Source organism: Colius striatus, chromosome 4, assembly GCF_028858725.1.
Source record: "Colius striatus isolate bColStr4 chromosome 4, bColStr4.1.hap1, whole genome shotgun sequence".
Lineage (NCBI taxonomy): Eukaryota > Metazoa > Chordata > Aves > Coliiformes > Coliidae > Colius > Colius striatus.
The window spans coordinates 59,450,891-59,476,854 of NC_084762.1; the positions used below are offsets into that span (position 1 = coordinate 59,450,891).

The 25,964-nt window shown below is 38.5% G+C and overlaps 1 protein-coding gene across 3 annotated transcripts in view; it reads right to left on the reverse strand.

Moving 5' to 3' along the window:
- ASPH (aspartate beta-hydroxylase) overlaps nucleotides 1-25,964 on the reverse strand; it is a 119,034-nt gene that overhangs the window by 20,256 nt on the left and 72,814 nt on the right. For all 3 annotated transcript variants that reach the window (XM_061994415.1, XM_061994414.1, XM_061994416.1), the window contains exons 17-23: nucleotides 22,055-22,143; nucleotides 19,936-20,022; nucleotides 16,818-16,968; nucleotides 15,620-15,756; nucleotides 9,186-9,284; nucleotides 8,525-8,614; nucleotides 2,692-2,829 (exon numbers count right to left, since the gene is read on the reverse strand). In XM_061994415.1, coding sequence (XP_061850399.1) covers nucleotides 2,692-2,829; nucleotides 8,525-8,614; nucleotides 9,186-9,284; nucleotides 15,620-15,756; nucleotides 16,818-16,968; nucleotides 19,936-20,022; nucleotides 22,055-22,143 — 791 coding nt within the window. The remainder of the gene's footprint in view (nucleotides 1-2,691; nucleotides 2,830-8,524; nucleotides 8,615-9,185; nucleotides 9,285-15,619; nucleotides 15,757-16,817; nucleotides 16,969-19,935; nucleotides 20,023-22,054; nucleotides 22,144-25,964) is intronic.

Genomic DNA, 25,964 nt, shown 5'->3' on the forward strand with positions numbered 1-25,964 from the left:
CCTGATAAATGTTACAAAGATATTCTCAGTCTTCTCCTGCTTCCCCAAAAACCCCAGGACAAGCTCCAAACCCTCTTCCTTAAGACAGTAAGGCAAATAGATAACAGTAAATACAGTATGAGATTGTCTTCCTTAATCTTAATCATCAGGCAGTTAAACATCAGGCCTAGATTAGCTGGCTTCTTTTTTTAGTAAAGCAGTAGGAAAGTTAACACCAAAAAGGAAGACATACCATCCTTAGACACTGTTTAACACAGTAAAAATGAATTATCCTCTGGAAATACCTCTTTTTTGATCTGTATACTAGACCACTAGCACGGACAATATGCCCTTTTTTTCTGTATGACTACAGTTAAGGGAGCTGAATGCTCCTCAGAAGGAATTTTTTTTAACCAAGAAACTTCAAAAAAGACAATTTTTTTCCCCCAAGATTTCTGTGGAATAAGTGAGCCACTGTCAGAATTTATATATCCATGGCTAGTCCCAAGAAACTACATAACTACATGTTATGAAACAAAATCAAGCCAGGTCTGTGCTATAAGATGCTACTGACCATAGCTGTGCTGGTTAGTAGAATCAATCAGAAAGAGCTGCCAGTCAGGCTTTGGCACTGTCTCCCTTAGCCATAAATAAATCTTCAGCATTGATAAGCTATCAAGATACTAAAAATAGCTTGTTCACATTTAACAAGTGGTGAAGCACAGGGAGAGAGGGGCAGGCCCTCCAGTGCTTTGCCCTTCACACAGCACTTTTGCCAGTCAAACCCTGGCATTGGAATTTGGCAGCATTTCCCACACATCCTGTGTAGATAGAAGAAGGCAACAAGATGAAGCAGTAAGAAATAACAGCTGATGGGGTTTTGCTTTGTGAAATGGGGATATAACGTTTTTCTTTAACTAAAACACGTAACCAAGTTGTAATATTTCAGTAGTTAATAAAGGCAATGTTTTCAACTTTTTTTTTTTTGCCACTTTCTGGAGAATACTTCTTCAAAATTTTGCATGTAGCATCATTTTTTTCTAGAATCAAGCCTTCTTTCTTTCAAAACTTCAAGTACTTTCTTGAGTTATGAGGGGAAACACAAACAAACATTTTTCCTGACATATTTAACTAATATTTTGGGTTTCTGCTTTCAACTGTGAACATTATCTCGAAGAATGTAAATTTTGCCATCCTCAAATTATGGTACCTATGTACGTAAATTAACATCCACAGTTTAGTCTGGGTTCAATGACATATTGACAATAAACCAGCTGAAAAGTATATCCAGAAATTATTGAAGAGGTATGAGTGGATTTCAGATAGGCAGTTTTGTTGTGGAAGTCAGGGGTGACTTTCTATCTTTGATAATCTTCTGAATGGCTCTTCTAGGAGCCATGCAGGGTGCTGATTCAAACCAAAACCTCCACATATGGTCTAATCCATCTGAAAAAAATCCCTTCAAGATAGAGCCCTGGACATTTTATAACAGGAAACTGAAATATTTAATCATTCAAAGCTGACTTGTCTTCTCACACAGAGGGTGAAGAGACCATTACCTTCCGTGACTTGGGAATTTGAATGGTTTACATGTAAGAGACTGTAAAACATCACTGCAGATAGCTCCACACCATGAACAAAATGAAATATGTTTTCCTTCTTGTTGGGCAAAAGCATGATAAGAAGTTCCCAGTTTCTCTATCTCATTTATGGCAGGGAACATCTATTCCTACACGTTCCTCAAGAATGAATTCAATACACGCACATTTGAAATCTCAAATGATATCCCATAATGCTAATTGCCTTTCTTTGAGACTGAGATTACATTGGAGGGTTTCACTTTAATCTAAATTTCCTAGCCTTATCTATGCAGTCATCAAAAGCATAACAAGGAGTAATCTTTTTTTTTAATAAAACCATCCTATCAGAGTAGGATTTTTAACATGTTGTGGAAGTAAGTGTAAGAAAACAACCTCTCTGAAGAAATCTGTCTCTTGCAAATAAACATCTGTGGTTTTAATTTATTTGTGCAGAATAATTTTTCTAAACCACATACCAGTAATTAAAACATCCAGGGAAGGAGAAAAAAAAAACAGGTTATTTCCTCCCTCTTTTATTTTTTAATTTTAAAGGCATTATGATTTAAATTGTTTAAAGTAAAATGAAATAATTTTAAAAGATGCTATTTTGGAAACACAATCTATTGTTATGAATAATAATCAGACTAATTATCTTTCATTAAGAACTTCAAAGAACTTAAATGCTATGCTGTTATCTTTTGCCAAATTCATCACTGGGAGTCTACACTTGTTCCTCTAATGCAATTAGAAGCTTCCAAAGATGTGACCAAATATTATACAAGGGATGAAAGACACAGCCTTTCCTGACTAATTACAAATTCACAATTGGTGTGCCAGACATTATCAAAGTTTCTATCATCTTGGACTTGTGACATTATGGGTGTCTACCATGCAAATTTTCCAATTATGAATCATTTCAGCCATCCTGTCCTCATTCTCAATTTTGAAAATGCCTAAGTAAATTTTATATTATCTTCATCAAAGCTGGAGCTCAGTCTGAGACTGGCATCTAGTACTCACACACAGTGACTCATTTCATAGGTGAGAATTTTCTCTGCTTAATACTTTTGTTTATAGCTGTTATTTTTTTTTTTTTAATAAAATCAAAGTATACAGAAACAAACTGCCTTACCTTCACCAGTTCCACATAACCAGTTTCCTTTGCTGTCCACCAAGGTTGAGCTTTCAGTCCCTTGACATTGTAGAGGGAGCGTTGCCAAATTGAGGCAAAATGACCTCTTTGGTATCCAAGTTCATACCAAGTGTACGCCTAAAAGATTGTTAACAATCAATTTCATATCAGCCCAGCTCCCATAGAATAAAAAGCAACTTATGGGGTTTTTTTGGCATTGTAATAGACTGTCTCTTGGATGCCAGGCTTATTCTTCAAATGCAACACAGTAATCAACACTTCAAGGGAAAAAAAATCCCAGAAAGCAACTCAAAATCCCAAACTAACTAACTAATCAAAAATAGATTACCTGTCTAAGGCTGTCCAATCCAACACTAGCAAAATAGCATCATCTCACAGTCATTCATGTCAAATATGGGCCAGTAATCTAGGCATTGCCCTTGGACTTGGAAGATCCAATTGTCATCTCAGACAACCTTGTTTTCTCTGTGTTTCAGTTCTCTACCTATGAATTAAAGATGATTTCTTCTGCTGCCAATGGTGATGCTGTGATCATGAAAACAGTGCTTTGTGGATCTAAATAGTTATGTAATTATCTAATACATATATGCACTTGAGTTTCTTCAAATATTTATTGTGCCACACCATAATTGAGATGATGCTACTAATTCTTCTTGACCCTTCTCTTTATTTCACATGGTAGAAACCTACCCAGGCTAATACCAAACCTTTGTTTGTCTCATTCTCCCTTTCTACAAATTGCTTTACCATAGCAGCAAAACAAGGTCCTGCAAAGGAAGAAAATGGGATGCTTGGAAAGAGAAGATCCAGAACGAGTGGCACTATGATGAAACATATACTGAGAAGGCTACATATAGCTGCCTCCTTCCAGTCCAGCACTGCTGCTACAGCTGCAATATTGCAGACAACACACATACAAAAAAAGGATATGACAGGACAGCTAAGTAGGGAGATATGAGGTAACAAGTCCAGACAGCAATTCCTGCCTTGAACAGACACCATTCAAAAACCTCTTTAATTGGAGTCATGCACAGAGTCCCTCTCTAGCTACATCACCTGAAATTCACCCCCTCCCAAGCCTGCAACACATCTAATTCATCTCTGCCTAAGAGTCATTCATGCAATCTTGGACCATGTTCTCACAGTCCTCCATCCACCCTGATATTTATTCTAATCTCACTCCACATAAAACAGAACATAATTTCATTCTTGTGCTTCCAGTTAATAATACTTCCCCTGCTCTCCACCATTAGCCACCTTCCCTGGCTATATCCACCTACTTGGCAAGTTCTTCTCAAACAAACTCTTCACTATTCTTTCCAGCAGTAGTACAGAAAATCTGGTGTGCTGGTTTTGGCTGGGATAGTTATTTTTCTTCCTAGTAAGCTGGTATGCTGGTTTGTGCTGGATGTGTTATTGATAATACAAGGATGTTTAGTTATTGCTGAGTAGTGCTTGCACAGCACCAAGGCCTTTTCTGCTTCTCACATCACCTTACCAGTTAGTAGGCTGAAGTGGCATAAGAATCTGGGAAGGGACACAGCTGGGACTGCTGACTCCAACTTACCAAAGAGTTACCCTATGCCAAATGATGTCACACAGTAATAAAAGCTGGGGGAAGAAGGAGGAAGTGGGGGGGAGGCATTTGTCTTCCCAAGTAACTGTCATGCATGATAGAGCCTGCTTTCCTGCACATGGCTGAATATCTGCCTGGCAGTGAGTGGTGAACAAATTATGTGGTTTGTTTGCTTGTGTCCACAGTTTTTGCTTTACCTATTAAACTGTCTATCTCAACCCATGAATTTTCTCATTTTTACTCTTCCGATTCTCTCCCTCATCCCACCAGGGGAAGAGTGAGCGAGCAGCTGTGCCCTGCTTAGTTGCTGGCTGGGGTTAAACCACTGCATCTGGGCAAGATGAACACTGTCCCTGGTAGCATTCCAGTATAGTAATTTCCTTGCATGACTAACTATTTTAATTGTTATTTTTCAAAGAGAGTAATTTCTCCTATTCTAATTCATGAGCATATGACACTCTTCCATTAATCTGCCCACATTTGATGTGAAGGCTAAAGCGAAAGACTTATTGAGACAAAAAACACAGTAGTAACTTAAGCTAAAGAAGAATTGTTGTATGCATGGGGTCTAATGACAAGCAAAACATACTATCATATAAACACATCTCTAGGACAAAATTCACATCAACTAATTGTTATGTTTGCTTTGAAGCCAGTAAACTAGCAGCAAAAACAAATCTTTTTTTTTTTTTATACAGATGAGCCTTGAGAGTAGTATGTGACTTCCTTAGCAGTCTAACAGTCAAGAAAGCCAGAAGTTTTTGGAAATTCTTCATGTAATGGATTACTTATAAAATTTTCCAGAAAAATTTATTTCAGATAAAAGGTAATAAATGATTTTGTGAGGTTTGTCTGCAAATTTTTACATAAGTCTCTATATTGCAACCATGTTTTTAAGAGTTTGTAAACTTTCTTCATGCTTTTTAAAAACGTGGTACTCTGATCTTTATAACTCTCTTGAAGCATGAAGGAAAAGCTGCAATAGAATGATGCCTTATAGTATTTATCTGAAACACAGAAAAACAGTGTGGATGAACAGAATAACAGCAGGCCATACACAAGCTGCTGCTTTTTTTCCCTTGAAAAGTTTTGTAAAATTGTGTATGGGTCAAAAAAAAAAAAAAAGAGAAGAAAGTAGTACCTTTGAGTAACATGAAGCATATCTTTAAATTTTTGTGTTGTCTTAGTTGAGTCTCTGAAATGGAAGTATTATGATTTATAACGTACGTTGCCCAAGATGTAAATTCTAATAGCAGTGGGATATCTAGATCATTCATGTTGACTGCCTTGCATCCATTTGCAATGTCTGGAGTTAGTCCAAATGATAAGGGGGATGAATTACTTTTTTTCAGCCACTGACTGATGAATATGAATGTTGCTGCTCTTTAAGATCTACAAGCTCTAATCACAATGTATAATACTGATAATCCTTACCTATTAGAAGAATTGTGCTACAGGGTTGCCTTTGACAGCAAGGAGTAGGGTTGAGTTTCCTTGCTCATTCTGAGTTTTCATGAGAAATCTTTCTTTTCAAATGCAGATCTTGGCAGTGGAAAGACTAAATAATGGCCAATGTACTATTCAGGACGGCTACAACAGCATAGCTTCTTTTCCAAGAAAGTACTTGAGATGCACTCAGTTTATACATTCTAAGTGAATAGCACATTGTTTTACAATACCTTCCAGAGTTCTAATTTATCTTCTTAAATTCAATTTGGCATTTTATCAAGTTAGAGTTGGAAGGAGTATACTGAATACTTTTTCCCTAGCACTTACCAAGACCATATTCATTATTTCTAATTTAGTTCTAATAGATTAATATCTACCTTCAACAAACCTTCAGTGATAGCAATTTCACATGTTCCTTAAATATTGATCTGTTTCCTTGACTAAATCTTGAAATACAGCAAGTCTAGTGAGGTCAGTGAGAAAAATACAGCTTAACAGTGAACTATCCACTAATAAATTTAAAAGTCTCCTCTATGTCGAGATGATAATTTGTTGTCGATTATAACTTTTTCTACTGGATATTTGATCATTAATTTTTCCTACAGCAGATTTAACCATTAACCCCATGTGCCAAGCTGGTGGGGAAGAAGACTGGCCTGTCTGAACAGGAACTTTTGGCTATAAGTTGGGGAAAAAAAAAGGAATGTTTATGACCTTTAGAAGATGAGGCAGTTAACTCAGGAGGAGTACAAGGATGTCGTGAGGTCATGAAGGGAGAAAATTAGAAGGGTCAAGGCCCAACTATAACTTAATCTGGGTACTGCTGTAAAAGACAATAAAAAACATTCCTACAGATACATTAGCAACAAAAGGAGGGCTAAGGACAATCTCCATCCTCTATTGGATGCAAGGAAAAACATAGTGACAAACGATGAGGAAAAGACTGAGGTAGTTAATGCTTTCTTTGCATCAATCTTCAACAGTAAGGTGAGTTGTTTTTTGGGTACTCAGCCCTGGGTACCCTGAGCTGGAAGACAGAGAGCAGAATGGAGCCTCTGTAATCCAAGGGGAAATTATATATGACCTGCTACACCACTTAGACACAGACAAGTTTATGGGGCCCGATGGGTTCCACACAAAGGTACCGAAGGAGCTGGCAAAACTGCTCACCAAGTCACTCTCCATCCTCTACCAGCAGTCCTGGCTTATCAGGGAGGACCCTGGAGGTCAGCAAATGTGACACCCATCTGCAAGAAGGGCCAGAAGGAAGATCCAGGGAACTACAGGTCTGTCAGTCTGACCTTGGTGCTGGGGAAGGTTATGAAACAGATGATCTTTCAGTGCAACCACACAGCACATATATTAAAACTAGGTGAGCAGGCCCAGGGTCCTGCTTGACTAACCTGATCTCCTTCTATGACAAGGTAATCCACTTAGCAGAGGAGGGAAAAGCCATGGACTTCAGTAAGGCATTTTGCACTATTTCCCACAGCATTTTCCTGAAGAAACTATCTGCCCAAGGCTTGGATGAGTGTATGATTTGCTCGGTAAAAGTCTGGCTGGTTGGCCCCAGAGAGTGGTGGTGAATAGAGTTAAATCCAGTTGTCAGTCAGACACCAGTGGTGTTCCCCAGGGCTCAGTGCTGGGGCCTGTTCTGTTTAATGTCTTTATCAATAATCTGGATGAGAGGATTGAGTGAACCCTCAGAAAATTTGCAGATGACACCAAGTTGGGTGGGAGTGTTGATCCGTTTGAGGGTAAGAAGGTTCCACAGAGTGATCTACACAGGCTGGATCGATGGGCTGAGACCAATTGTACAGGGTTCAACAAGGCCAAGTGCTAGGTTCTGCACTTGGGCCACAACAATCCCATGCAATGCTACAGGTTTAGGGATGTGTGGCTGGAAAGCTGTCAAGATGAGAAGAATCTGGAGGTGTTGGTCAAGAGCCAGCTGAACATGAGCCAGCAGTGTGCCTAGGTGGCCAAGAAGCCTGAGCACAAGTCTTATAAGGTGTAGCTGAAGGAACTGGAGTTGTTTAGCCTGGAGAAGAGAAAGCTGAGAGAAAACATGGTCACTGTCTACAACTACCTGAAAGGAGGTTATAGTGAGGTGGAGTTCCACACCTTCTCCCAAGGAACAAGTAACAGGACAAGAAAAAATCACCTGTAACTGTGCCAGGGGAGGTTTAGATTGAATATTAGGGGGGGGAAAAAAATCACCAAAAGGGTTGTCAAGTATTGGAAGCATTCCACAGTGCCCATGGAAGTGGTTGAATCACCATCTCTGGAGTGGCACTTAGGGATATGGTATATGGTTTAGTGGTGGATGTGGCAGTGCTGTGTCAATGGTTGGACTCAATGATCATAAAGGTCTTTTCCAACCTAAGCAATTCTATGATTCTCTCTCAGAGCTATGAGAAAACTTCTGTACAGTCACACACATGCAACTGTTTTTTCTAACTCTGGCTAAAATCTTTGTTGTAAGTGGTAGAAGCAGAAAACAGACTCTAAAAATAGCTGTGCTAAATTTTTGAAAAATGTTTGGTCTCTTTGTTAATATTGTCTCATGAAAACTTCAAAAGTTTAGGATAATTCTAAAGCACAGGATGCTAAGAGATTGTATTGTCACACCAGTGGCAGATCTTGATCTCTACACACATATGCTGGATTGCTACTGCAGTATGATTATTCACGATTTCAACACTGAGTCTGCGCTTAAAAGTTTTTCTGGATTCTGCAGTCCATCAGAGGTTTAGACTTTAGAGCAAGAACATATTAAATGCATACCTCTTTGTCTCCCATTCTCTGCAAGGCATCACCCAGATGAAAATAAAAGCGTCCATCATTTGTGCCAGGGTCACCAGACTCTATTCCTTCCTAAAAAAACCCAAAGTATAAGAGAAACTTCAGCAGGACTTCTAAAACAGTTACTTTGATTGCTGGAAATAGATTGGTAATTCTATGCAAGAGACAGGCTACAAAATTAGCTATAAAATATGACCACCATGGTAACCTATAATTTAGGTTGAACAAATACAACATTTCAGTAAAAAGACAGTTTTCCAAATGCCATGGTCTCTCCTCTCAGTCCCATCAAGACAGAGGTGTATCAGAGAAGGGCACTTACCTTATACTTACACTTACCCTACATACACACGCATGTAAGCATTTTCAGTTTTTGTGGTATTTCTTCCCAAACTCAAAACAATTTGAGACTCAACCCTATGTACTTAACCACTAATAAACTAAATATTTGATATTTAAGAATTGATGAGTCTTGATGTATAAGCTTGTTCTAGTTCGTAGGCAGTGACTTAGCAACACAAATCCAACACGTGGCTTAAACTATGATTTATGATTGGTATGCTTCTATCTTCACATGTTTTATACAATGGAATTCTATTTGTTACAGGTTAAATATTTACTGTAGAGGAGAAAAGAAAAATACCTTTAGATAGGGTATGCTTTCTGCTATCTTGTTTTCTGCCTTCAGGATGAAGCCATAATGCACTTTGGCAAAGCCATCATTTGGAGCCATGCTTAGAACCTGTTTAAGAGTAAAGGAAATAAATATTTATGTATTAACATATCCATTAACAAACCTGTGTGGATATTACTATTTAGTGATGCAATTACATCTTTTTCTATCACTGGCTCCCAGATACATTCTTGTCTTGGCTGTACTTTTTTTCCTCATTCAATTTTGTGATTCTCTGGAAAGGAGAATTTAAAGTCTCAGAAGTAAAATTATTCCAACTGGAACCTCTGCATTGCATTGTTTTTCCATTGTCCATATTTCTTTACACTCTCTCTTGAGTTATGGCATGCTACATTACAGAATTAATACCATTCATTGACATCCAAGTTACATATGCCAGGTTTGAAAGCTCTGAAGGAAAGCAGCTGCTTTTGAATGAGTGTACAGCACAGTCATGAAAAATGTAGTGCAGGAGTATACTTGAAACAGCTGAAAGTTAGACAGGTTTATACTGGTGATAAACTAGTCTTGGCAAAAGAAAAATACATTCCTCCGCAAAGCACAGTCAGTGCAACTGAGAAAGATGCTGTTAAAAAGACACCTGCCTCATGTGACGGGATTGCACACACCCAGGGAATACACAGGACATTCTTAGCACTTCCAGTGAACTGAAGCACCGTCTCTAAGAGTTCACGGATGCTTGGCTAAGGAAAGCTATCAAATGGTAATACAAGGTCTAACGTAGTAGTAATTTAATGTGCTTTCACACTAGAAGGTGATGGATAAATTATTCTTGTAGTTGTGTGCTGAACTCTTTGACAAAGACCAAGACCTATCATGTTGAATTAAGCTAAAAGATTTTGTATCCTGAGTAAGATTCAGATAATATCTGAGTTAAAACCTGGTTTAATTTTGCAGGAAAGGAAAACACATAGGCAAATATCTGGAAAAGAATATTTTATGAGGACTGTACGAGACAAAGCTCTGAGTACAGGGACAGCTGTAGAATATCAATGTACTGGGGAAGAAAGGAGGTCTGATACTGGCTGGCCTGAGTTCTGAGACATATACCCCAATATTACTGAGATAATTTAAGTGCATTTGGTCTTCCTCAGCCAAGGGGAAAATTAGAGAATGTCTTGATCTTCTTTCCAACTCCACATTTCTACTCGAGTTCATCCGTTGTTACACCTCCTCTTTCCTTAGAATAAGGGTAGGCGGTCTCACCTGGACAGATCCTCAGTCTCTGAGGATCAAGACCCTGGCAGTCAGTAGAATTACAGAGGCTGACACCTGCTGAATATCTAGCACAGTTGCTAAATACAAAATTACAGACAGATGAGCAATTTCTCTTGCCTGAAACCATATTCGAAGCTACCAAACTTATGCCATGGAAAAAATGTCTGCACACATTACAGTCATTTCTCTCTGCCTTTTCCAGTCACTGTCTAACCTAATTTTTCATTTAAAATAATTACAAACAAAACCATAACAAGTTCTCTGGGCCAGTTTCTCTGCTTTCTTCAAACTTATTACATACAATGTACATCCAAGAAAAACCAAAATCAATACAATGTAAGTATAAAATATTGTGAGTTAAAAATAGCAGCATTTCAGTTCTTTTTGCAGAAAAGAGTTACTGTGAAGGAACAATCAATTTGTCCATAATATGACACATTATTAACAACAAGTCACAGCAAGGGTGAGTTTGACTCCCAGTATAAGAATACGCTATCATCTTATGTAACTTGTGCCTTTTGACTACAGCATTCTATGTATAGTTATTTTGATTCAAAAATCTGTACCTGCAGGGTGAAATAAATGACTGTCAGAAATATTTATTAACCATATAATGTTGATACAGTTCCTTTAACTATACAATTATCTGTTTAATTAAGAGAGAATAGATTTTTTCTGTATTATGGTTGATTGAAACTATGCCGAGTTACATTAAGGCATGATCTACATTCAGAGCCCCTAAAGAGAAGCAAAGAGATACAATCAGCAGAAATTACACTGGAAGTATTTAATGTAAATTGTATTACTCTGTTGCTGTTGCTGCATGCAATATTAATTATGTTTAGAAATAAGTTTTACTAAACTGCTCATAGACAATTAAATATTAATCATGAATATAGAAATTAACCTCTGGGGCTATCCATGGCTAATTAGCCAGGGCAGAGTACTGCATTAATGTGGATATTTCTGCTTTTGGTACCTGAGATGGCTCAATCAGAGCTGGCTTACGAATGTCTGTATAATGCTGCACTGAGCCATACAGACACGTCTCAGCACTGCAGGCAGAAAAAGTGCTATTAGTAGAGTAATTGGTCTTGTAAAGTTCTCTTCTGATCTATTTTTTATCATAATCTGTAGATTTTTGAAAACAAAAACAGCTCTAAATTGTGTTAACTTGAACTTCTTTTAATGTTACGTTTCCATGACCCTAAGTTTAATGTTCAAAAGAAAACAGTATTAGAGGGAAAACTGAAATCCTCTCCAGCTGGACACCATTTTCTCTCTGTGTTTCAGCATAAATTCTGGCAAATGCATACTAGAAAAATGTATTTTGTGTGAGTTAGACTACACCACATTACAGCTCTAAGTAGAAAACTCTCTTGATATGAAGTTCAGTGTTTATACACATTGCTTCTGTAGCTATAAGAAGGAATATGTATTTAAGACTTTTGAAATAAAAATGTGACTAACACTTCAACAGCTGCTAAGAGAAAACAAATTTGCAATGGGAGAGGTGCCTGAGGACTGGAGGAGAGAAATGTCACTCCAGTCTTCAAAAAGGGTATGAAGAATGAGCTGGGTAACTACAGACCAGTCAGCCTCACCTCCATCCCTGGAAAGGTGATGGAATGACTGAGTGCTGTCTCCAGACATATAAAGGACAAGAGGGTCATTGGGAGCAGCCAAAATGGCTTTACCAAGAGGAAATAATGTTTGACCAACCTGATAGCCTTTTTTAGATCTTCTATGAAGATGTAACAAGGTGGATAGAGGGTGGTAGTGCACTGGATATGGTTTATCTTGATTTCCGTAAAGCATTTGACACTGTCTCCCACAGCATCCTCGCAGCAAAACTGACAAGGTGTGGGCTGGATGATCAGGTAGTGAGGTGGATTGTTAACTGGTTGTAGGTAAGAAGGCAGAGAGTGGTAATAAAAGGGGCTGGGTCTAGTTGGAGACCCGTACCTACTGGAGTCCCTCAAGGCATGGTGCTGGGACCGGTACTAGTCAATCTATTCATTAATGACTTTGATGAGGGAACAGAGGGCACTGTCAGCAAGTTTGCTGAGGATACTAAACTGGGGGAAGTGGCTGACACAGCAGAAAACTGTGCTGCCATTCAACGAGACCTGGACAGGCTGGAGAGTTGGGTGGGGAGAAATCTAATGAAATTCAACAGGGGCAAGTGTAGAGTCTGGCATCTGGGAAAGAATAACCCCATGTACCAGTACAGGCTGGAGAATGAACTGTTAGAGAGTAGTGTAGGGGAAAGGGACTTGGGGTCATGGTAGACACCAGGATGAGCATGAGTCAGTAATGTGCCCTCGTGACCAAGACAGCCAATGGCATCCTGGGGTGTATTAGAAGGGGTGTGGTGAGTAGGTCGAGCGAGGTTCAACTCCCCCTCTACTCTGCCCTTCTACTCTAGGTGATCCTGCTCTGGCAAGGGGGTTGGACTAGATGATCTTTCAAAGTCCCTTCCAACCCTTAAGATTCTGTGAAAATAAGAACTGAATGGTGGACATTTAGTTTAAGTTTATATTTATTAAATGTAAAGCAGAAAGTTTTCATTCACTAATATTCCTTTGACATCTATTCAATGCCTTGGAGATGATACCACCTACAGTTAGCCTGGTCTGAAATAGTATATGCTGCAATTCCGACATGAGGGACAGCACCTGTGAAAAGTGTCCAGCTAGTTGTGTGTGCTCAGCCCATGCTTAACATAGACTGAATTAAGATCAAAATGTTACAACAGGAAGCAGAGGATACAGGTACCTTTTGTGCAAGAATCTAGTAGATTCCCAGAAAATTGGAAATTAGGAGTGTAGAGTCTTCTGCACAGAACTTGGGAGTACTCAAGTACTTGGGGACTTGCCGGAGGAGTAGAAGCAAGTACCACACACACAAGATGCCAGACAACCACAAAGAAATGAATGGAACCAGACAGGAATCAGCAAAAAGCTGAGCCTTTGGTCAAACAAGGGCTATGTTCTCTTGAGGATGTGTTCTGAGCTCTGATCTCACTTCCTACATGTCCATGCCTTCTGCATTAAAAAACATCTGAGCAGAGAATATAAATATCCTTACAGTAGGAACCAGAACCCAGGATTCATAAATATTCGTCTATGATCTTAAAGGTTTCCTCCAGCTGAAACAACTCTATGATTCTATGTGTCCACTGTGCAGCACTGAGTTCATGCCCTTGTCTGTGCTCTTACATTTTTCTGTCAAATGGCTAATTTGTCCTACACTAGTGAGAAGTAGGATATAATCACACTACAGAAGTTTCTCAGGTTTTTAAAAAATCGTGGGAAGAAGTCTCCAGGAGGCCCCCAGAACCACTCTTCACAGTTTTCCACTCTCATTATTGGCTATGCAGAGAACCTGCATACGTATGGTAGGAGTTCCAAACCTTATGTCAATAGCTTTCTAAATATCCATTGCAACAGCTGAGCAAAGTACTCAAGAGGAGACCATATGGCCTCTAAAAAATCTGCCCAAAATCATGTAAGAAGCCCTTAGTACAACCAAGAATAAATGCAGGTACACGTGTGCTTGTCCCCGTTTCTTTGGCTGTTTCCTTTCTTAAAATTTCTTACATAAATTTATCCAGAAAAAAAAAAAAATGACAATACAGTATTGGAATTCAGCCTGAGGAATACCCAGAATACGGACAGAACACAGATGATTTTTAAAAAGAATAAATCCAACTCCTTTTAAGAAGTAATTATTTGTTGCTCTTCTACAAAGACAGAACATCACTGTGATCTATTCTATTTCAGTGGTTAGTGAACTGCAAAACAGAATAATTACACTGGATAAAATCTGCAGAAACATATCTGTTCTTAATCAGAGTAGTATACACTTCTCTGAAGTATATCAAACTCAATATCAAAGCAATTTTATAGCAAACTCATTATCTTCTTCGATTTATAAAAAGTCCTGTGGTTATTGATACTGAGAAATTACAGCAACTATATTGTTTGCAGTGAAATATTGAAAAATTGTACAGGAAAACGCACCAAAGGAGCATGTTTTTTGTTTTTTTTCAAGTTCCTTACAGTTTGCAGCTTAATATAGTCTATCTTTAAAAGTTGATGTTTCCAATCCTCCAAGAAATTTTGACAGCAGGCCAAAAATCATTGAACAGAAATGTTTTATGGAGGGACCTAAGAAATAGCCAAAGTAGCAAAGCGAACATTTTTCTGGCAACATCTGGAACTACCACAGGAGTTTGAGGAAAAAAAATGATAATATCAAGATTCAGCTACCGTTTCCAACCCTGAGGTTAAATGTCCTCCTTGTCTTTGAGAAACCACCTGAAATGAGAATCCCTTCAGACTCTCAGATGTAGGGGATGGAAAACTGGACCTTTACTTTCAGGAGGTGGTACTAATCATTCCATCTACATAATCAGCCACTGTACCATGTCTGTACTAAACAAGCACCGCAATAAGTGTGCCAGCATCAGCAAAATCATCTCTGATCAGGTTCTGACAGCTTCTGTTCTACCAGTAATGTTAAGCTCTACATCTGTCAGAGAGTTTCCAGATGTTAACAGGGTTTCTAGATCACAGGAGGAGAGTAGCCCTTCCTGGAGGTGAAGTTTTCCCAGCCTGATAATCATAGTATAAGACAGAAATATAAACACAGTGAACTGTCCACACTTGAAGCACCATGAAATTAAAATACAATGTAGGCTGCTTACAAATATAATGAAAAAGCAAAGGTTAAATAGCTGTGTGAGTACTGAACTACTTCATTGCATGTTTAAAGACAGTATTCCTGTAAAGAAATAGGCTGTTTCTGTGTCATGCTAAGACATCTTTTTTATACTGTGCACTACATTCATACATGTTATCAATATATTCCAAACCTGGCTACCAGAAGGTATAAGAAATCAAGTATTATTAAGCATATGAAAAACATCTGCATTTCTCTGTCTATGAGGCAAAAAACTTTAGCATGACAGTACTAGAAAATCTGAATTAAAATTAGAAGATAATTAAGAATTTTACTAGAAAAAAATCATAGCTATATTCATATATTAAAAACCTGACATGCAAAATGTTTAACAACTAAAAGAAGTTAAAAGCAAGCAATCTTTAGTATGAACATACGAATGCAAAAAATATTTTTCCCTGTTTGGAATGGAAACTCACCTCTTCATATACTTTCTTGGCATTGCTGTTATCTCCTATCAAGAGGTAACCAACACCAAGGTCATTCTTGAATGAAGTATCACTGGGAAACAGATGAACTAACTTCTGTAGAGTAATCAGGGAACTCCTCATACGACCTAATTTGATTGAACAAGACAATGTAGGTATAACTGTAACTCATAACTGTAGATATGAGTAACAGTAGCAAGATGCTTACACAACGACTAAGAAAACACAAATCAGACCCAGGCGTTCCACTTTCACTACATATCAAGAGGCCAAACTTGAAAAAAAACTTGTGCAGGTAGGAGTATATTCAGTTGCTTGGTTGTCACTGGGGGTTTAGTACAAGGATCATTTCAGGAAACCACTGCGAGTGCCTATCATGCAGTGCTATGGTAACCTCTAGTGGAGAAGCGTTTATAGTGTAGCTGCAAACAATATTCTTTGTGCTTTGGTTGCTCTTTCATACACAGATGTCAGAGTGCTTGACAAAACTAGGTAAACATATCAAAATAATATGTCTTGACTAATTAAATACATTTCTAGAATGAAACAATAGTTCTACTATACTTCTATTATAAAATGAACCATGCATTAAATGCTTAAAACTAAGTATTTCCTGCAACTTCCTAGATGAGGTGTGGCTGAGGAAGAGGAAGATCAAAATAAGTTACCAAAATCCAACCCATGGGAACAGAACTCTTTTCTCCACCCAAGCTGACTGTGCCTCATATTCTAATCATCACTTCGCGTACAGCACAGAACTGAGACCTAACTTGCAGATGTTATCCCCAAGTTCAATTCCATTCTTGTCTATGTTTACCAAAAGTTTATTCTGGGTACGGTTATCACTCTGTGCATGCCATCAATTTCCTCCTGATTTTCCTCAGCTTCAGTAGAAAAAGAATAACATTTTCTTCCTCTCTGTCAATAACAATTTACCACCTCCCATCACAGCTTCTCTTAGCACTTAGTGCACTGTTGTCAACAGTGCATTGTTATCACGCATGCATTACATACACTACTTCCATAGCAAAACTTTAAAGAATTTTAAAGGATTTTTCATAAGCATTTAAGAGATAGGAACACAAATACCACTGAAAATTCAATGGAAATGGCATTTTTATTGCCTTAGTTACTTTCTGTAAGTCTCACTCACACAACTTCTGTAATTTTTGCATCACTCAAAACTTACCAAGAAACTGCTGCCTGTCTGCTTCTCGTTTCAAGCTCAGTTTTATCAGATCTGAAGGGACGTTTGGCAGACTAACCACCTCATCATATGTGTTAATAGCTTTTTGCAGCATCTCATTACTTCTCATTTTCTCAGCTAAGTCATCTTCAGACTAGAATTACAAAGCCATTATTAGAACACACAGTACTCCATTAGTCTTGCAAATATCTTTGTTTTCTTAAAAGTCAAACTATGCAGTATTAAACTGAGAATAACTTTAGAATAATCTTTAATCTCTATAATGTTGGCATAACGATGGAAAACTTATTTGGTTGTGCTTTATGGTAAGGTAGATTTTAATTACTTTTAATTCTTGTTTCCTGCAAGCTATTTGGAAGCACAAATATGAGAAAATTTGCACCTAAAACAAACATTAACACAGGTTTTTGGTTAATATTTGTAGAAGTCATAATTTCTGCTTTGAAAATACACGAAGAAATCTGTTTTAATAATGTGGAAGTAAATTATTGCTTATGGATTATTCCTGTATACTAAGCCTCACCAGATAAAACACACCAATATTATTTTTTCCTCATATATTTTGACAAAATTTATTTTCCCTTTCCTAGAAAATTAATTAAGAATTGGCTTTACTCCTGCACATATTGATAGCATATCTACCTTACAGCTCTGTTAGAACTTGTTTCAGAATTTGTTCACCAAGCTCAGGAGCAGATCAGAAGATATATGAGAAATATTGATATGAGAAGATATATGAGAAATGACAGAGCCCAGAGGGTGTGATCAATGGCACAGAGTCGAGTTGGAGGCCTGTGGCCAGTGAAGTTCCACCCGGATCAGTTTTGGGGCCAGTCTTGTTCAACATCTTCATCAACAACCTGAATGAGGGCACAGAGTGTACCCTCAGCAAGTTGGCTGACGACACCAAACTGTGAGGACTGGCTGATTCCCCAGAAGGCTGTGCTGCCATTCAGCGGGATCTCGACCGACTTGAGAGTTGGGCAGAGAGGAACCTCATGAGGTTCAACAAGGACAAGTGCAGAGTCCTGCATCTGGGAAGGAACAAACCCGTGCACCAGTACAGGCTGGGGGTCAAAATGCTGAAGAGCAGCTCTGCAGAGAGAGACCTGGGAGTCCTGATTGATAATAAACTAAACATGAGCCAGCAATGTGCCCTTGTGGCCAAGAAGGCCAATGGCATTCTGGGATGCATGAAGAAGAGTGTGGCCAGCAGGTCAAGGGAGGTTCTTCTCCCTCTCTACTCTACCCTGGTGAGGCCTCATCTGGAGTACTGTGTCCAGTTCTGGGCTCCTCAGCTCAAGAGGGACAGGGAAGTGCTGGAGAGAATCCAGCGCAGGGCCACCAAGATGATCAGGGGTATAGAACATCTTTCATATGAGGAAAGGCTGTGGGCTGGGGCTGTTTAGTCTGGAGAAGAGGAGATTTAGGGGTGATCTTATTAACATTTATAAATATCTAAAGGGTGGGTGTCAGGAGGTTGGGACATCCCTTTTTTCTATAGTAGATAGTAACAGGACAAGGGGTAATGGGATGAAGCTGGAACACAAAAAGTTCCACTTAAATGTAAGAAAAAACTATGTCACTGTGAGGGTGACGGAGCAGTGGCACAGGCTGCCCAGGGGGGTTGTGGAGTCTCCTTCCTTGGAGGTCTTCAAGACCCACCTGGACATGTTCCTATGCAACCTGATCTAGGTGAACCTGCTTCTGCAGGGGATTGGACTAGATGATCTCTAAAGGTCCCTTCCAACCCCTACCATTCTATGATTCTATGATTCTATTGTGAAATTACAGCTTCTGATGAAGCTGATGGAAGTTTTGACTGATTTCACCTGTGGTATGGCATTTTCATAATTTGTTTCCATAGCTGAAAAAAACCCCAAAGGGACTATATTTCAAGTCTCAAATTTTTAAAGCATTGCTTTCAATTATTTATATAAATGCATGCATTTTTATGTGTTTAATGCACTCTTCTCAAATACTTCTATTTTTACTGGCTTGTGTTCTTTATTAAGTTAATTAGTAGAGCAAAGTGTAGACACATAGCAAGCACTGCAGGTGCAGAAGCTCTTATTCATAGATCTAAATTCGCTGTTGTATCAATCATACTTCAAATGCAATGGCTTCAACTGTGTTAGGAACATATGCTGTAAAATTACCTGGAATCTTTTTGCAGTTCCGTCTTTAGATAGTTCAGCAGACTATCCTTCACACAGTGAGCACTGAAATATTTGGTTTCTTGTGTATCAAGAGCTTGTGTGATAGTTCTTTGACTATTATAGCTTTGGTTTTAGCATAATTTATTAACCATGTGAAAACTAGTTGTAATTCCAAGTGCTTCATTAATTGTATATTAGCACAATTCCCTTCTATAGTGAGGGCTTCACTTCGCTCATCTTGATTAACATGAGTTCAGGCAGTCTCTTATTACACCTAGTACAGGGGGATTATCCTACTGTTTATAAAAATACGAGGATTATTCTCTTCTGAAACATCCCAACATGGGTCAAAAGTATTACAAACGCAGAACTTATTTTCTGATGCTTAGCTTTTTGGTGGTGTGGTTTTGGGGTGATTTTTTTGTATTTGAGGAGAACACCTAAAATAGAACTCATTTCATATGAAAAATCAATTTAATCCTCCTTGCTTAAGAATTTATGTTCTTTATTCTTTAACATACTCTGTAGAAAAACCTCTGAATGTCCTTCTCTACTAAGCAAAAAACAGCCAGAGTTGACTGACATATTTATTTACCAGCTACAGCAAATAGAATGTAACAGCTAAGTTCCGCACTGGGACATTAGTTGGGATTTCTCTCTTACTGTTCATCTAATAGTTTTCACGAGATCCACAGAATGTATCTTATTATTTTTGTGTTATTTACTATACTTGGCATTGGACTAAAGTTAGATGAAAGCTCCCATAGTAATCGAGGAAGAACAAAGGACTGAAACAGATAGACTATGACGGATTACATAATTCTTTTTTTCCCTAGGAAACATCGATAAAATTATAAATGAAGTCTGACTGGGGTTTAGAACTCTATTGTTAATAAAGGCTTATTTTATCTTTTTTAACACTTATGGCTTTTCTTTAGTACCTGTGCTTTCCCATATCTTGCTCGAGGACTCTGTGGATATTGATTCACTAGCGCTTCAAAGGCCCTTAAAGCTTCTTCAACTTTTCCCTGGAAAGTAGAGATATTATCAGCAATTCTTTAAAGGATGCATGACCTAATACTACATTAGTTTTCCTAATTAAAAAACAAAGGAAAAAAATGCAGACTGAATTAACAGTTTTCACTCATATTTTTGTTGGCATTGCCTGCTTATTTAAGAGAAATATGTTATTATTTATGAATCAATATTGTTTACTTCCCATGGTTAAAATGAATAGGTTTTATTTACTCACTTTCCCTTTGTTGGCTGGAAAAATTGCTGAGATGGCAATCACTTGTCTCTACAAAAATGCAAATATCCTATTGCTAATAGCAAAATCCAAACTGAATGTGACAGAGAGTAGAAAGCAGGTTCTAAACATGTGTGGAAATTTCCTCTCTGCATACCTCACACGCTGAATGGTATAGTATCTACAGTTTTTCTAGGGGAAATATTGTAAATTCATCCATAGTTTATGTCTGTTTCTTCCAAATGTTTTGCATAACGATGTCCCTCAGGACATGTCACATATGCCCTCTGTCTCTTCCTTGTTGCATACAAAGTCCAAGTGTAACTATGGTATTCTCACAATTGACGGTGACTAGCAGGTAAAGATGGAAGTTGTGAAGAACCAGCTGCAGTGCTAATAAGGAGCTAAGAACTGCTTGGCAAAATTTGGCATCAGATCTTGCTGCCATTTCCAGTTCTCACAGATTTATAAACTGGAGTGGACTATTATACACAACTATCTTGCTATCTTAAAATATTACACGTCTGATTTGTTGCAAAATTTATCTTGCTTCCTACAAGACAAGCATGATTGTCTGTATCTCACCAAGAGACATAGGTAGGAAAAGGGAGTCATACAACCAACCCTACAGGCTCATCAACAGTTTCTGTTATTCCTTGCTCTGATAGACCAATTGTAACAAGAAGCATGAAAATACATTTAATTTACGCATTCTAACCAAGTAAACAAGGCTCCTAGTGAAGAGCAGTAGCACTGGCAGCTAAGGTTTATGCTCTCTATGCAGTAGCCCCTTCAGTCCCATCATAGACCTACAGGAACTCTGGAATGCACAGATACAGTGTAAAGCTAAAACTGCAGTCAGTCTTCTGAAAATCAAGAATAACCCTACACCTGAAGTGCCTGCTTTTTATTGTTCTGAACTGAAAATAGCATATCTCATTGCTCAGCCACCTCAAATCCAGGGCACAACAAAGACCTGCAGCTGCTCTCCATGTGCTAGGACTGTCTATGAGGCATATCATAGAGTTTTTACAAGATTTACAATCTAAAGACTCAAGGTCTCTCATTTCTAACAGTCATATAGTCTTGCTTCACTATTTAAGCTTACATCTGGAAACAAGACATCTCTGCAAAGATCTTATTTTCTGAAACAAAAGAAAAATTAGAAGTTATCAGAGGAGGTGACTGAAGAGTTTGTGTTTGTTGGGGGTTTTTGGTTGTTGGTTTTTCACAGACAAGTTATTCAATTCAGAGCTAGCAAACTCGTCTGGCTGATATTAAGGTCTTGCTGCCACTGGTGAGAGGCGGGAACATCTGCGTTATGCTCTAAGCAGCTGTAGGGAAGCAGACACACTCACAGCACGTACACAGAATCCAAACAGAAACATCTACTACAAAGATTTGCACCTAATGCTCACGAAGCGTATGAACACATATTGAAAGATCTATATGAACTCACATATTAGTTAAGTTCTCCGATAATAGTTGACTTCAACAACAGTGATGGGACAGAACTAATCCTATTCCATGTGATTAATTTAAGCTTTTTTTTGATGGTAGGAATTTTACAGTTAAGCTAAATATTTTTAAGGTTGACAGTGAGCAAACACAGATGAACAGATATACATTTGTGACTGAAAAAAAAATTAACATAAACTATCCAGGAGGAATGAAACTTGAAGGATAAACATGCACTGAATATTTAATTTTAAAAAGTTAATTTCACAAAAATTAAAAGCAATCCTCCCTTTACCTAAGTTAGTTTTTATTGTACTCATTTTTGTCCATCATCTACAGCACTCAAAACTTACTTTTTTACGTAGTTTTTCTGCCGCATCTAGTTCAGCTTTAATGGTCTTATCAAACTTGTTTAAGAGCTTTGGCTTCTTCTTCTTTTTAGCTAGAAAATATTTTAAAAACACACAGTTTAGTACAATTTTGTGTTTCACCACAATTGCTTGGAGTAACCTTTAACTAGCCACTACTACCATGCCAGTAAAGTACATGACTTTCAAATAAGACAGTTTCAAAATAAACTGAAGAAAAAGTAATTTCTTACTTAATACAATCACAAACTCCTTTATGAAAATGCAGTTTTCAGTCATTCAAACTGAGTAACTCTTCGGTCAAGTTTTTGCATTTTTCATCTCATAGAATCATAGAATCATTTTGGTTGGAAAAGACCTTTAAGATCAAGCCCAATCACTAACCTAACACTGTCAGGCTCATCATTAAACTATGTCCCTCAGCCCTAACCTATGTGTCTTTTAAATATCTCCAATGTGGGTGACTCCATCACCTCCCTGGACAGCCTGTGCCAGTGTCTAGGAACCCTCTCTGTGGAAAAGTTTTTCCTAATCTCCAATCTAAACCTCCCCTGGCACAACTGAGTCCATTTCCTCTTGTCTAATCCATGTCTCCTCTCAGTCTCATCTTCTCCAGGCTAAACAACCCCAGCTCCCTCAGCTCCTCCTCATAAGACTTGTTCTCCACACCCTTCAGTGTCTTCATTGCCAATCTCTGGACATGCTCCAGCACTTCAATGTCTTCTTTGTAGTGAGAGGCCCAAAAATGGAACACAGTATTTGACATGCAGCCCCAGAGGTATAGGGAGAAAATCACTTCCCTGGTACTTCTAGCCACACTATATCTGATACAAGCCAGAATACTGATATTCTGACACTGACGGCTAATGTTCAGCTAGCTTTTGACCACCACTCTCAGGTCCTTTTCTACAGGACAGCTTTCCAGCCATTCTGCCCCAAGCCTGTAGCATTGCATGGGGTTGTTGCGGCCCAAGTGCAGGACCCAGCACTTGGCCTTGTTGAACTTCATACAATTGGCCACAGCTCATTGATCCAGTCACAGAATTTTTTCAAAATAGTTCAACTGACATGGAAGAACAAACAGAACCGTTAATTTTACACATTATTTAGTATTATGAAAAAATATAATAACCAAGAGACCTTATTAATTTCTAAAGTTGTATCTATATGTGTCTACTCCTTTGTCTAAAGCAATTAGAAGATGTGATGGAAATCATAGTTACTCAGGGTAGGAGGGACTCAAAAAGTCAAGTAGTCCAACTTTCTGCTGAAAACAGAGTTCAATGTCAAAATCTCTGATCAAGACCTCTTTAATTGATCAAGTTTCCACAGCTTAGCAAGCTATCACACAGCAGCAGAGTAGCAGCAGTGTGTAGCAAGCCAGTCTTGAAGTAAATTGTGTAAATTGTGTTTGAAGCAAATTGGAGTAAATTACATCAATTCAAACAGATATTTACTTCACAGCAGTCCACTCTTACACAATATCTGTTTCGTTGCATTAAGCATACTGAATGTTAAAAAAAACATGCCAATACCCTACTAAAAGATATGACAGATAAAGAGAATTGCTCTTCTTCACATTTGCTATAGCTAAACTTTGCTATTGCACTCCATTAGGAAAAATACAACTTTTCTAACATAAGGGAAACTTATATCAGAAGACAATGTAACTACTATTTATGTGTATCTGTAATCAGTAGTGTATACTTTTGCTTCAGTTGTGCATTACCCTTTTCCCCCCTCTATGGACAATAAGTCATTAATAGCATAAAAATAGTAAAATTTTTATTTTCTCTTTTCTCTGTAGAAGTTTAAACAGGGAATGCTGCAAGTGGTATGTGTAGAGTTAAACCCAAACACCATACAGCTTAACGTCACAAGACTGCTGCAATACTGTAGCAATTATTTTGGATAACAGAGTATTGAAACTAGCCATGTTTTGGTCTGTTTCACAAGTCCTCAGGTGCCCTGTTCAAGAAGAACAAGAGCCGTCAGGTGCTACTGGAAGCCATGCTCATGATTCATGAAACGGCACTTTCTCTCTGAGACTCTGATCATACACAGGAGCTCTAGGCAGGTCAACCACTTAATCTACATTAAACCTTAGAGAAAGACCAATGCCTTAGATAATGCTAAACCAATGCAAGCCCTATTAGAGGATCTCATGAGTCTGAGCTGCTTCTGTACAAGCAGCAAGAAAAAAGAAAAACTTGACTACCTTTCATTCTTTCTCGGTAAGACTTTTACCATCATGTTCAACAGTGAACTCAGTCAGCTCTATATAGACTTTTTCTTACCATTATAGACTATTCTGCAGCATTGGTACACACAGTTAAATAGAAGCTATTGATTTTCAGGTGGGGGGTGGTGGCTAGTAAATTTAAGCAGGATTGAAGATATCCTACTAAATTCCCTTTAATTATTTCCCAAGAGAGTAATACAAAAATGTAAAGGAAACATACAAAAGTGGTGCATTAGGATTATTCTACCCCTGTTGATCCTTCTTATAATAGAGGTGACTGTAATTTTCAAAGGCATTACAGACCAAGAAGTTCAGATGGAAAAAACTGTCTGATATATAGTTTACTCCTTTTTCAGAATGAACCACCAAATAACATACTGTTATATACTGGTTTTGTTCTCCTAATCACTTCAGAGGAGACTGAGGTGGGACCTCATTAATATTCAAAAGTAGTTAAATATATATGTCAAGAGGATGGGGTGGCACTTTTTTCTGTAGTGTCCAGTGATAGTACAAGGGATAATGGACAAAAGCTAGAACACAAAAAGTTCTGCTGAAACTTAAGGGAAAATCTTCTTTACAGTGAGGGTGAGGCAGCCCTGGCACAGGCTCCCGAGGGAGGGTGTGGAGTCTCCTTCTCTGGAGGTTTTCAAATTCTGTCTGAATGTGTAGCTGTGTGACCTGATCTAGATGGACCTGCCTGATCAATGGGGATGGGCTAGATGCTTTCTAGAGGTCCCTTCCAACTTCTATAATTCTGAGATTCTAGTTTTAATTGTATCCTATGACTTGAAATTAAGCGTTTATACTCAAGCACACAGCAACGTATTTAAGGAATGTAATTGTCATGGACCTGAAGTGACCCATGAGATGTTTTGTGCTTTTTAAAACAAAATATGACAGAGATGCTTTTGTGTCTATTATCTCTGGGTAACAAACAAAAGACTACAAATACATTTCAATCTGTGTTCTGTTCCAGCCTTTCTATGTCTTATGTTAATATTATTCATTTCATAGGAAAGTGATGTCTTTACTGCACTTCCATGCAGCTAATGGTGATAATGAATAACGAGCACAGCACTGGCCCTGTTCCAAGTGTTCATACCCCTTGAACCCAGTAAAACTCATAGAACTAAGGAACTTGGGGGGTGAGGGGAGAAGCAAAACAGAACAAGCTGTCCCCTCCAGCTGGGAAACAGGGCAGGACAGGGAATGCAATGATAAGTGCCCTTCATCTGCACACTGGGCTGAGATACAGATGGGTGACCACCCTGGGAAAGAGCTAAACCCAGAAGGAACCTCCTGCACCTGCCCAGGGGAACCTGTGTGTTTGAGTAAGCCCCTGCACTACCTCTACACCAATGCATGCAGCCTGAGGAATAAGCAGGAGGAACCGGAGATGTGGGTGCGGATGCGGGGCTACGACCTCATTGCGGTCACAGAGACGTGGTGGGACAGCTGCCATGACTGGAGCACAGCCATCGAGGGCTATGTATTGTTCAGGAAAGACAGACTGACAAGCTGTGGAGGTGGAGTTGCTCTCTATGTGAGGGAGCAATTAATGTGTACTGAACTGTGCCTGGGTAGGGATGAGGAGAGAGTAGAGTGCTTATGGGTAAAAATTAATGGCCAGGACAAGGCAGGTGATACTGT